Source organism: Oryza sativa, chromosome 1 (genome assembly GCF_034140825.1).
Source record: "Oryza sativa Japonica Group chromosome 1, ASM3414082v1".
Lineage (NCBI taxonomy): Eukaryota > Viridiplantae > Streptophyta > Magnoliopsida > Poales > Poaceae > Oryza > Oryza sativa.
Window position 1 is genome coordinate 32,861,690 of NC_089035.1, and position 12,334 is coordinate 32,874,023.

At 44.5% G+C, this 12,334-nt stretch overlaps 1 protein-coding gene across 1 annotated transcript; it reads right to left on the reverse strand.

The window, feature by feature from the left end:
- Positions 1-2,446: 2,446 nt before the first annotated feature.
- LOC4325488 (putative calcium-binding protein CML19) lies at positions 2,447-3,505 on the reverse strand. Its single transcript, XM_015777786.3, has one exon. The coding sequence runs from the start codon at positions 3,413-3,415 to the stop codon at positions 2,753-2,755; it is 663 nt and encodes a 220-aa protein (XP_015633272.1). The 5' UTR covers positions 3,416-3,505; the 3' UTR covers positions 2,447-2,752.
- Positions 3,506-12,334: the final 8,829 nt, after the last annotated feature.

Consider the following 12,334-nt stretch of genomic DNA (forward strand, 5'->3'; position numbering starts at 1 on the left):
ATATAATACGAAGTAGGAAAAGTTATTCTCAAATTTTAGCAATTTTCAAAAGGCTTAAATAGAGCAAACTAATTATATAAATGAAAACAAATTTAATCACCTAAATAAAACAATTAGACCTGTAATTGAAAATCTGTTGCCAGTTCAGTTAAACATGAGCCTGCGGGTGTGTGTGATATATATCTCTCACTCGTATGTCGTGATCTTTTTTTTTTGACATAGAAAAAATGCACGTGCGTTGCGATGGGTAATTAAAATTATAAGAAATATAAAAATATTATATGATTAAGGTTTAGTTTTACATGATATGAGCTCTTTAAGAAAATATATTTATAATGAAATAAAAAAGTTCAACTGAAGTGACCTAAAGTGAACTTGTTTTATACGGAGCGTACACGTGGTCCATGAGGCGGCCCAATAGTGTGGGTGGCCTGGGAATAGAATCGGGTAGGAACAACTTAAATGACATAAAGTGAACTTATTCCGTGTGGGCGGCCTGGGAATGGCGTTCGGCCTGACACGAGAGAAGCTAGAGCCGTCCGATCTGATAGACGGTCATCCCGACCTATATAAAAGTTCAACAGCCCAAACCCTAACCCTAAAACATTTCCCCTCCCCCCTCTCTCAAAACAATGTGGTGGCGGCCCGACATCCGACATCCCTGCGACGGCGGTGGCGGTTCAGCAGCGACGACGACACCCTCCCCTTCCGGTGTCGGCGTTTTCTTGGTGTTCTTGAATCTGATCTTGTATTCTTGTAGTAGTGTTTTCTTTAGAATTTAGGTCCAAATTTGATACGGTGTCTCATTTTTTTCTTTCTTTTCTTTTTTTATTTTTTGCCATCGGAGAGGGATTAAAGCGGAATCGATCGCACGTGCGATGGAATTTTTTTATGGATGAAAACTATAACCCATAAGCCATACAAATTTTTTTAATTAGGAATATATAGATATTGAATCGGACTTTCTTTTTTTTTTCATTTTTTCGCCCTTTTTTCGTTACTACGGATGTCAAAAACGTCTTTAATTTTTTTTACCGCGTCACATATAATCAGATTCGATTTTTTTCGCCCGATTTCTTTTTCACGCTTTTTTTTCACGGATGGACGATGGAAATACTTTTTAATTTTTAAGTAGTAGATATAGAGATACAGATAGAGATAGAGAGAGAAACGGAAAACTTTTTTCGCAACTTTTTTTTTTGGAATCGGACAAAAAAAATTTTACGCTTGTTTTTTACCGCGTCGATGGAATCGGATTCGATTTGTTTTTTTACCACGCCATGTCACATATAATAGGATTCGATTTTCTTTGGAATCGGACATGTACTTTTTTTTTTTGACCCTTTTCTTTACCGCGTCGACAGAGTCGGATTCATTTAATTTTTTTTCCTTTTTTCACCCTTTTTTACCGTGTAGACCGAGTCAGATTCGTTTCTTTTTTTTTCCTTTTTTTCGTCCCTACTTTTTTTTTGATCGGACTCATTTTTTTTCCCTTCTTTCGCCCTTTTTATCGGACATGTTTGGTTTTTTTTTCACACGGTTTTTTTCGCCCGCGGATTTTTTTCGTCCGTTTTTTTTATCGGACATAGTTTTTTTGGTCCGGTTTTTTTCGCACGGTTTTTTTCTCCCATGGTTTTTTTACAGACGATGGAAGCAACTCTTATTTTTTAAGTAAAAAAAATAGAGATATAGAAGTTTAAATTTTACGCTAAACACCTAAAAATACAGAAATTAATATAAAATCTCTCCTCCCTCCCCCTTTTTCCCACCAACACCCCAAAATCCCCTCTCCCCACGCCGTCCTACTTCACCATTCGAGCTCCGCCGAGCTCCTCCACCCTCTTCCCTCTGCTCGAGCTCTCCTCCTCGGCGGCATCGCGGCCTCTCCTCTCTTCTTCCCTCCCCGACGGCGACTCTCCTCTCCCTCTCCATCTTCTTCTCGGGGTAGGAGCAACAACGACGCGGGGCAACGGCTTGGGGTGAGGCATCTCCCCAACGCGGCTCCTTGCCCGTTCCTCGCCCAAAAACAACGATAAGCTGATGAAACTACCTGGCCCTCTACTGCGTGTCGCGGCACTCTGCCAAGGTGTGGTATCGATCAAGCTGGCGTGAATATTCGTCTCAGGAAGGATGAGACCACGCTCCATGCTGGAGCGTTGGCTATGACCTCAGAAAGAATGTTGTCGGTTTTGTAAACCCTGACTAATGACCTTAGCTCAACCAGGGCACCCGTACCCTCTGCAAGACACTAAGTAGCCTCACGAAAGCACGACCTCGACTAAGGCGAAGTCACGGACTCTTGGCATGGCGAGCCAAAGCAACTCGTGGCATCGGTGCACCGATCAGTGGAAGAAGACAAAACAGATACTGCCCCTAGCTAGAGGTACAAGGGAATTTTTTTTACTAGTACTCATGCTGGCTTCGTGTTAAACAAAGCACAGCTAAATTGCTAAGGCGTCCCGCGTTCGTGCACCATATACATAGATCGACCGATCGAAGCAGACAACCGTACGACGCCGCGCCGCGCGCGGCGTGCACGCACGCACGCACGCACGCACATCGATACGATCACGCGACCAAAACACACACTCCATCTCACATAGTCACAGCCGGCCTCCCACAACCCGCACGAACACGTACACAACAGCACACACACGAACAGACACGATCGAACCCGCGGAGGCAAATTTCCTCGTGACGACGCGGCGACGGACGGCGCGCGCGGAACACGCACGCACGGCGGAGCTATAGCTTAGTCTTGGCTCATCATGCGGTGGAAGTCGTGGAAGTCGAGCTCGCCGTCGCCGTCGTCGTCGTAGGCGCTTATCATGGCCTCGCACTCGGCGACGGACGCCTCGTCGCCGAGCTGGCTGAGCACGCGCTGCAGCCCGCGCGGCGTGATCCTCCCGGACCCCTTCACCGCCTCGAACGCCCCGAACGCGCGCCGCAGGTCCTCCCGCTCCTCCTCCTCCCCGCCCTTCCGCTCCACGATCCGCACGAAGTCCTCGAACGCCAGCATCAGCCCGCCACCGCCGCCGCCGCTCTCGCCGCCGCCCGCCGCGCCGTCGAGCCCCATCGCCGCGGCGGCGGCGGCGGCGGCGCCGGAGTCGTCGCCCATGGACGCGAAGAACTCGCGGAGCTCGTCGCCGGAGATCCGCCCGTCCATGTCGCGGTCGAAGTGGCCGAAGATCTCCCGGAGCTCCGCCAGGCGGTCGCGCTCCCTCCCCCGGGACGTCCCCGCCGACGACGACGCCGACGAGGAGAACGACCTCGCGCCGACGCCCGTGGGGGACTCCGGCGGCGAGACGGCCGTGGCCTTGCACTGCCCGCACGCCAGCAGGCTGGGCAGGCTCAGCTTGAAGCTCCCCTTCGGCGACAGGCGCCTCGACGGCTTGGAGACCTCGACGCCCGCCATTAGCAAGAGAGAGCTGGATTTATGCGAAGCTAGCTAAGCTTTCACTTACTTAGGATTCCCGAGCTTAGCTAGTGAGGAGGCAGCGTGAGTGTGCGAGCGTATATATAGCGGAGGAAGGCGCGAGACTCGCAATGCGAAGTGCTGTATTTTACGGCGGCCGGCAGCACGCAGCAGGGGAAGTTTCACCCTACTTTTTCTGTTTTTTCTTGCTTTCCGTCAGAAGGATCGACCGATCCAATGGCCCATCAGTCCATGCATGTTTGGCGAGTTAGTCACCAATGGTCACTAGCAGGTAACAGCCAGAAAAGTTTGTTTGTTTTCCGCTCTTTTTAATGAGAAATGACTCGTTCTAAATAACAGAAAGTGATTGAGGTTCCGAATGAAGTGACAATCACTAGCTAGAAATCAAACCAGAATAACCATACGTAGAAGCATAAATATGTGTTCTTTCTAGAAGTATCATTATGTGTTCTTTCTTTGAGAAACTAGCTGCGTTGCAACGGATATTTTTAAAGATAAAAGTAAAAGCAAAAATTACAGGTTTATAGTATAGTTAGTTAATTAGGCATATAATTTCATCTTCACAAGCAACCCTACGGAAATATACTGCTAGATCACCTCTTTTTATCTATTTCCACAAGTTATACGTACGGTCGGATAATACAAGATTAGAAGCTTATAATTCATCTGTAGATGAAAGGTGAATTTAAAGGTTTTGTATGTAACCCCTTATAATTTCTTGAATTAATAATTCTAGAGTCATTGACATGTTGTGGGTACCTTATGTTTATGATAGCTAGTTTGAGTTTCTGGTGTTGGTGTAGACTTGGACACCACCACTAACATCATTTAAAATAGTATAGATATGAACCATGGCAAGTTATTACTAACTTATTAGGTTGGAAGTTCTCATGGTGCATTTCTTGGAAGACCATTTGCTTCGTGGGGAACTGGTTTCCCCCCCCCCCCCCTAAAGATATGTCCTTATGTTTATTTTTGTTTGTAACTCCCAAATACCTATAACAAAATCTTAAAAATGATAATATTGATGCATTAATGAACTATCACCCCCAAAAGAATAACTTAAAATTTTCTTCATAGGATGAGAGGAGAAACAATCTACACATTGAGTAGTAGAAGTATTATTCATTCGTTATTTTCTTCCTCGCAAACAAAAGATTTTTTTTAGCATGCAGATCGAATTTAAACTTGCATATTGATAAAGTGATACTCCCTCCGTTTCATATTATAAGACTTCCTAGCATTATCCACATTCATATAGATGTTAATGAATATAAACACATATGTATGTCTAGATTCATTAATATATATATGAATATGGGCAATGCTAGAAAGTCTTATAATATGAAACGGAGGAAATACATCGCACAATTATCTATGTTATTATTTTCTAAACCATATAAATGACATACAAATAATGTGTGTATATCCCCTCATAAATTAACTCTCCCATTTATGCAGATAATGAATTGTTTCTGTGGTTTCGGCATCTCCGGTGGGCAGCATGTGTTCCTAACATTTGCAACAGAGAGTGCTTAGCATAGTATGTGGAGTTGTGGACATTTGGAGTACACTAACATATATAGATATACACGCGTAAGATACCAATCAGACAAAACCACAAAATACTGCGCTCGAGTGCTGGTTCGATCAGACACCCCTGAAACATCGAGGACACCGCTGTAAGTGGTGTGATGCTCATGCAAGACGCAAGCCGTGAATACAAGAGGAATCATGCATGGATATTACGTGATTATTCCTCGTATAACTATCCCTCTCCAATACAGAGCTGCAATTCGAAAGGCGGCCGGCCTCCTATACCAAATTGCTGCCGTGATTAATTATTTACTTCCTAAATCTCGCAAAATCCCAATCAGATATCGCCACAAGGTCGATGGCACAAAGCAGCCGCCCACGCGCTCAATTTACCTGATCCTCGCACGCATGCATGTACATGTTGCCGATCAAATGGCCACATGTTTATCGCAATTGACCATGCACGCATACGTTGGCTGCGTTTGTTCCCATCTGTCAGGTGGATGCGCAGCAATCACACAACACTCGTACCCAACCTTTTTTTTCGTTTTTTCTGAATGATCAATCGCAAGTTGCATGCGTCGCCGGGGGGCGGGTTCACCACCGATCTCACAATTCTCACCTGAACCACTACTCGCGGCGGCCGGAAAGGCGAGCAGAGGCCCGAGGGAGATAACGTCAGGTGTTCGGTCAGGCCGTGCAGGAGGAAGGCGAGAGGAAGCTTCCTCCGCTAGCAAAAGAGGAGGGGAGAGACGACTCATGGGCTCATGGCACGGGCAACGCCCACAAAAAAATTGCGATCCCGCAGCTCGTAGTTGCATATACTCTTGCATAGTTGCATGCGTGGTTGGTTAAATTTACTGGTGACGTGCATATAGCTTTACGATGTGCCGGAAGATAAGGTTGTAAAATTTGTCACTGATCGCACCGTGATAGGTGCTGCTCTAGATATTTACTAGTACCAGTTTATCACATTAATTATAGAGTGTATATATATAGACCATGTTGCACACTTGCACTTAATTCTTTGACGTTAGTCATAGAGTATATGTATATATCGAACAGTGTCCATTGACGTACGTTTCTTTTCTATTTTTGTATTTTGCGGGGAACACTTGCACTTAATTTGGCTTCTAAGTACCACTCGAGGGGTTTAGAAACGTCAATGGACACTGTTCGCCTAATCGAGGGGTTTGAAAAAAAGCGTTGTTCTTGTCAATGGACAGTACCCTAGCCTAGATGCAAAACTGCAAATGCACCTATTTAGAAAAGGTACTTTTAAAAAACTGCTTTTGAGTGAAAAACTTCAAATCTAATCTTTATATGTAAGATATATAAAGATTAGAATGTAGTTACGACATAACTAGGATGATAAGCCGCTCTCGCGGTTTCACGGGCGCGTGTGTCGCAGTTGCGCAGACATGGTGCGTATGGCTGGTGTGGACCCGGAGTGATCACACAGCATGGCACATACGCTGGCACTGGACACACGGACGTGGCCAAGATGGGACGTTCCTGGCCTGGGGTTGATCGACGGGGGCGTCAATCTCTCTTAAGGGGTGAGGATGTAACATCCCAGCCTAGGGCTTAATAGAATTAATAGAATACTCATATCAACAAGTTGTAACTTTTTTTCCGGAAGCCAATCTCCAAAGAACTCCCGGGTTAAGCGTGCTTGGCCTAAAGCAATTTGGGATGGGTGACCGACCGGTAAATTCTTCCCGGGTGCACACGAGTGAGGACAAAGAAAAGACATGTGTAAGCGGGCCCGGCCTGGGAGAGGCGGGACGTTACAAAATGGTATCAGAGCCGACTCTCGCGGTTTCATGGGCGCGTGAGTCGGTTTCATGGGCGCGTGTGTCGCAGTTGCGCAAGCATGGTGCGCATGGCTGGTATAGACCGGGAGTGGTTACACAGCATGGCACATGCGTTGGCACTGGACACATGGACGTGGCCAAGAGAGGACGACCGGGAGTGGTTACACAGCATGGCACATGCGCTGGCACTGGACACATGGACGTGGCCAAGAGAGGACGTTCCTGGCCTGGGGTTGATCGATGGGGGCGTCGATCTCTCTTAAGGGGGCGAGGGTGTAACATCCCGGCCTAGGGCTTAATAGAATTAATAGAATACTCATACTAACAAGTTGCAACTTTTTTTCCGGAAGTCAATCTCCAAAGAACTCCAGGGTTAAGCGTGCTTGGCCTGGAGCAATTTGGGATGGGTGACCGACCGGGAAATTCTTCCTGGTGTTCCCGGGTGCACACCAGGCTATCAGATGTAAGCGAGCCCGCCCTGGGAGAGTCCGTTACAGCCGCGAAATCTGCACGGCTAATATTGTTATATTTTTTTTCCTCAAATAATACGTATATTTTTAATTTTTATTATTAAAATATATTAAAATAGTAATTTTGTATTAACTTAACCAAACTAACCAATATATAATATTAATATTGTATTGTATATACGTGATAGTTATTAACTATTTTTAATTTTTAATTTAGTTATTTCTAAATTGTATCCATATATGGACTTTTGTCTACTCTTACAATATTTCTTACTTTTTAGTTGCTCTCTATTATTTATAAATTTTATTCCTATATAGATTCTAAACCCTTCCGTCAATGATCTTTTTTTAAGTTATTTCTAAATTGTATTTCTATATGAGCTCTATACTCTTATTTAATATTTTTTTAATTCTAAATCTCAGTTATTTTTAAACTGTATATTCCTATATAAACTCTTCTCCTAATATTTCTTATTTTTAAATCCTAAATTTTAGTTATTTCTAAATTGTATTCCTATATGATATGAACTCTAGACTCTTCTCCTAGTCTTTTTTATTTTTTATTTTGAATTTTAGTTTTCTCTAAATTAATGTTTTTAAGTCTGGCTTACAATTAGTTTTAAATTCCTCTATGGACTCTAGAATCTTCTTATAATATTTTGTTATTTTTAATTATGAATTTCCATTATTTCTAATTGTATTTCTATATGTACTCTAAACTTATCATTCAATATTCGTTATTTTTTAATTCCGAATTTCATTTATTTCTAAATTGTACTCATATATGGACTCTAGACTCCTTTTTAAATATTTTTTATGTTTTAATTTCGAATTTTAGTTATTTCTAAGTTATATTTTTATATGGATTCTAACTTCTACTTTTAGTTTCCTTATTGTTTAATTCTAAATTTTAATTAGCTCTAGATAGCATACCTGAATGGACTCTAGTCTCCTCTTACAATATTCTTTTTTTTTTTAATTTTGAATTTAGGCTATTTTAAAATTTTATTTCTATATGAACTTTAATTTTCTCTTAGCTCTAAATCGTATACATGTATGGACTCTAGTCTCTTTTTCTAATATTTCTTATTTTGTTCCGAGTTTAGGTAATTTTTAAATTATGTTTCTATATGAAATTTATTTTTTTTCTCCGATTAATATGAGATTTCTATGCCGTGAGAGCGAATGCGGAGTTTTTTTATATTACTTTAATAAGTTAGTGTAGTTACAATATAACTACACTTACAGTATAGTACACTATAGTACAATGTACCTACATGATGTATAACTAGAGTGTAGATTTGTGGAGTGTAAAACTAGTGCTAGCACAGTGATGAGGATGGTTCAATGGAGTGACAGAGCAAGCGGGATTGATCCCCTTAGCTCACGTCATCCCTGTTAATTTTTTTCCCAATCTATCTATGCACGAATGTCAGGATGGATCAATGGCCCAAAAATCAAAAGATTTTCCCTTCAAAAACTGTCGTAAGATGTATAGCAATTCCGTTCAGAAAATACTCTTTCGCATTGTATCCTGGAGGGAAGGCACGCACTGAGGCTATTCACAGTGCACGTAGATGTCATTCTCTCTCATGCAGCCAGCTCAGAGACTCCCCTCCACCTAGGCATAGCTTGGAGCCTCGCCAATTTTGGCTCCCCGTTCTTCGTCAGAATCGCAGCTTTGGGGCCCACAAGAGAAGAGGTGAAGAAGAGGGAGGGAGGGGAGAAGCGTCGATGCCGATGTTGTCGTCCTCCCCAATCTGCGCCGGCCGAGACTCACCGGCCGCGCCGCCCCCCGATCCATGCCTGCCACCGAGGGAGGAGGCCGGACGGGGAGAGGAAGCGGCAGTGCGCCAGATGGGGAGCTTCACCCGGTGCGGTCGAAGCTTGGGCCACGCCGCCGCATCGTCGCCTCCAGGCCTGACGAGGAGAGATGGAGGCGTGGAGCTTGGTGCCGCCACCACTCCGCCGATGCTCAAACGCCTGCCGCCGCCGCCGCTCGACCGCCCCGCCCCGCTCCGGTCGCCGCCTCGCTTTCTCTGCCACTGCCTCGCTACCTTCGGCTGGTGGGGAATAGATAGAGGAGAGATGAAAAGTGAGGGTAGACAGTGGGACCCACTTAAAGGAGTATGCACTGTGTAGCATGTAGCTAACAATATTCCTGGGTGTTTTTGAGCTTAGTTGGCATACGAAGGCTCCATAAAAACTCACCGCGCACTGCTAATGCCCTTATGCACAGCATTGGCCTTCCGATCGAAAAATGTACCGCCTCTAGGTAGGGATACCGAGGCGTTTCGTGCGACGTTTACTCGTACGTCGTCCAACTTTTGCCCAACACACGGGGAGAAAAGTGCTCATCAGCTTTCCAGTTAAGTTCGGTCTCCGCGCGTGTCTCCCTTTGGAAGGTCGCTCTTTCACTCGTTTGCCGGAGCGCGCGCCCGCATGGCGAGCTGATTCCTGATTGTGAGAGTTTTTCGTCTCCGCGCGCGGCTGGCGCGTGTGCTGGCCTTTGGTAAGTTTCGGCGCTCCCCTTTTTGCCGGGACTACTGAGCATGGGAGCTGAGCCTGGGATGGACTACTGAGCCGCTGGCTCTGAAGGGAACTTGCCTTGTTACCTGTTCTGATGCTTCTCGCGCTGGGCGTGGTTAAAGCGGAGCTGCGCCTGCACCGGAACGACGTTTTGCTTTCGTGCTGCTGGTCCAAGGGGAAGAAAAAGTTGTATGTCCATCACGACGAACCAACATCGTGATTTGTTCGGGGAAAAAAAATCTACCTCCCTTACCCGTAAAAAAAGTCCACCACCCTTTACTGTAGAACGAGCATCTGAATTTCCTCACTCCACCACAATATCAAACATAATAGCATATAATAGCATATCGTCCAACTATTAAAACCGATTCAATAAACCTTCCCGGATGGTTTTGACAGGGGTTTCATTTGACGTTACATTTACATGGCGATACAATCAACCAAAAAAAATAAAGGAAAATGAAAGACAACCAAATGAGGGTGGTAAACATGATGGTAGAGCTAGGGTACATTCGGCGATGGCAACGGTAGCAATCCACCAGAGAGACACCCACGCGAGAATACCGAGTATATTCCTCGCATCGTTGTGCCAGTCGTAGGTCCACAACCGTGCACATCACCGTGCGGCAGAAACGTCTCCACATCCTCCGACAAGCTTTCACCGTGACAAATGTTGCATGCTAGCATACACAAGTCATGCCTAGTGATGAGAGAGCAAAGAGTGTGGTGGAATGGGACAACAAGTGCAGCACGAGAGTCGCATCAATGTAGGTGAAGCGACGCATGTGAGTAAGGCTGAGATGGGCGCTAACACCATGTTCGCAACTTCTCGTCTCAACAGCAACAATAAGGTAGGCCCTGAGTTGGCCTACTTATCTGGTGTCGCCAGTAGTGCCAGCGACTCGAGCACTGCCGCCCCATCTCCGTGTTACCTTTGCCACAAGGTAGTCTGTGAGGGAGAGAGAGAGAGGAGGAAGAAATACGTTATGTGAAACATGTATCTTTTATTTTTCTAACTGGACTAAAAAACTGCCCGTGCGTTACAAAGGGAAGAAAAGACAAGAAAATTGAGAAGAAGTTGAGAAAGATTTACATTATTTAATTAACTAAAATACAATTTTTCTGGAATACTGGGGTATTTCTAACTAGGTAGGTAAAGTAAGCGTGACAAATAAAATTGCATGCTGATTTAACTTTTGTTAAATTATCCATGATTAATGCTATGTTCTTATGTGAGTGTTGGGAACCCTCACCTCCGACACGAAAAACGGAGAAATAGATTAATACGTGATTAATTAATTATTAGCTTAAAAAACTTTAAAAATGAATTAATATGATTTTTAAATTAACTTTTATATAGATTTTTTTTGCAAAACACGTATCGTCTAGCAGTTTGAAAAAGTGTGCGCGCGGTAAACGAGAGAGTGAGGTTGGAAACATAGACTTAAGAACACAGCCTAATTACACTCTCTGAATTTTTCTTGGAATTTTTAGAGGCCAATTGCTAATTCTAATAATACAAACACCATGTTAGTATTTATTTAAATAAAAATCTAAATAAAAACCCTCTTTTCTATATGGGCCATTTATAGCTCATTTTCCTCCTCAACCCGCACAAGAGCCAGCCCACCTTCCTCCCTTATTCTCTCCTCCACCTCAGCCCGTGAGCACATGTTCGGCCCAGCAAGCAACCGAATGTCTAATTGGTCTCCCCTGTTCTCTCTCACACTGTCACGTGGACCCATCGCGACAGTATCATCCCTAACCTCCGTCCGGACTCCCTCGGGTGCCTGACGCCGCCTGAAACTGCCTCCTCTGTAAAATCCAGCCGTACCCTTGGAGATAATCCAAACTTAATTGAGAGGTTTCTATCCTCATCTCCTACTCTTTCCGTTTTCTCAAGAATCAGAGCAAATCCGCTTCGTATCGAGCTCGAAATTGAGTTCTATCCTAAACAAGCGAACCTACAGTTTAGTCATCCGTTTCGTTTGGAAGAAAATAATGTAGTGGATGATGACAACGATGGACGAAAAATCGTTCCGGAAGCCTTACTTATTTTTAATTAGGTATAAATAGATTATCGTATCGGATAATATCACTGTGTAGAGAAAAAAAGATAAATTGAACTGGTTTTGACATGTAAGGATACGGCGTGTCTAGTTTAGGCAAAAAAAATGGGACTCCTGATTTTGTGGGTGAGGAAGGAAATTCAGACTTGGAGTCATCACTAGCTGGAGTCAGCACAAGGAGGTAATATAGCCTTTATTCTTTGCTCCGGAGCCTGCCGCGTTGCATGTGTTTGGGCTAGCAGGCCGCTATGTGTTTGGGTCGGTAAAGAGGGAGGCCTACCTGAGTCAAGAGGGCCCTAGAAGTGGCCGGACTCCGAACAGAATCGCGGAATCATTGCCAGTCCGTGTTGTGAACGATTTCGGACTACGACTCCGTGTCGTAACCAACCAAGGCCCTATAAAGCCACGTCCCCCGAGGCCCATCGACGCTATCGTGTTCGCCTCAATCGAAACGCGCAATCGCCTTCGAGGCTTCGA

Coding starts and splice junctions, on each gene's coding strand:
- LOC4325488 (XM_015777786.3), bottom strand. CDS start 3,415: ATGGCGGGCGTCGAGGTCTCCAAGCCGTCGAGGCGCCTGTCGCCGAAG.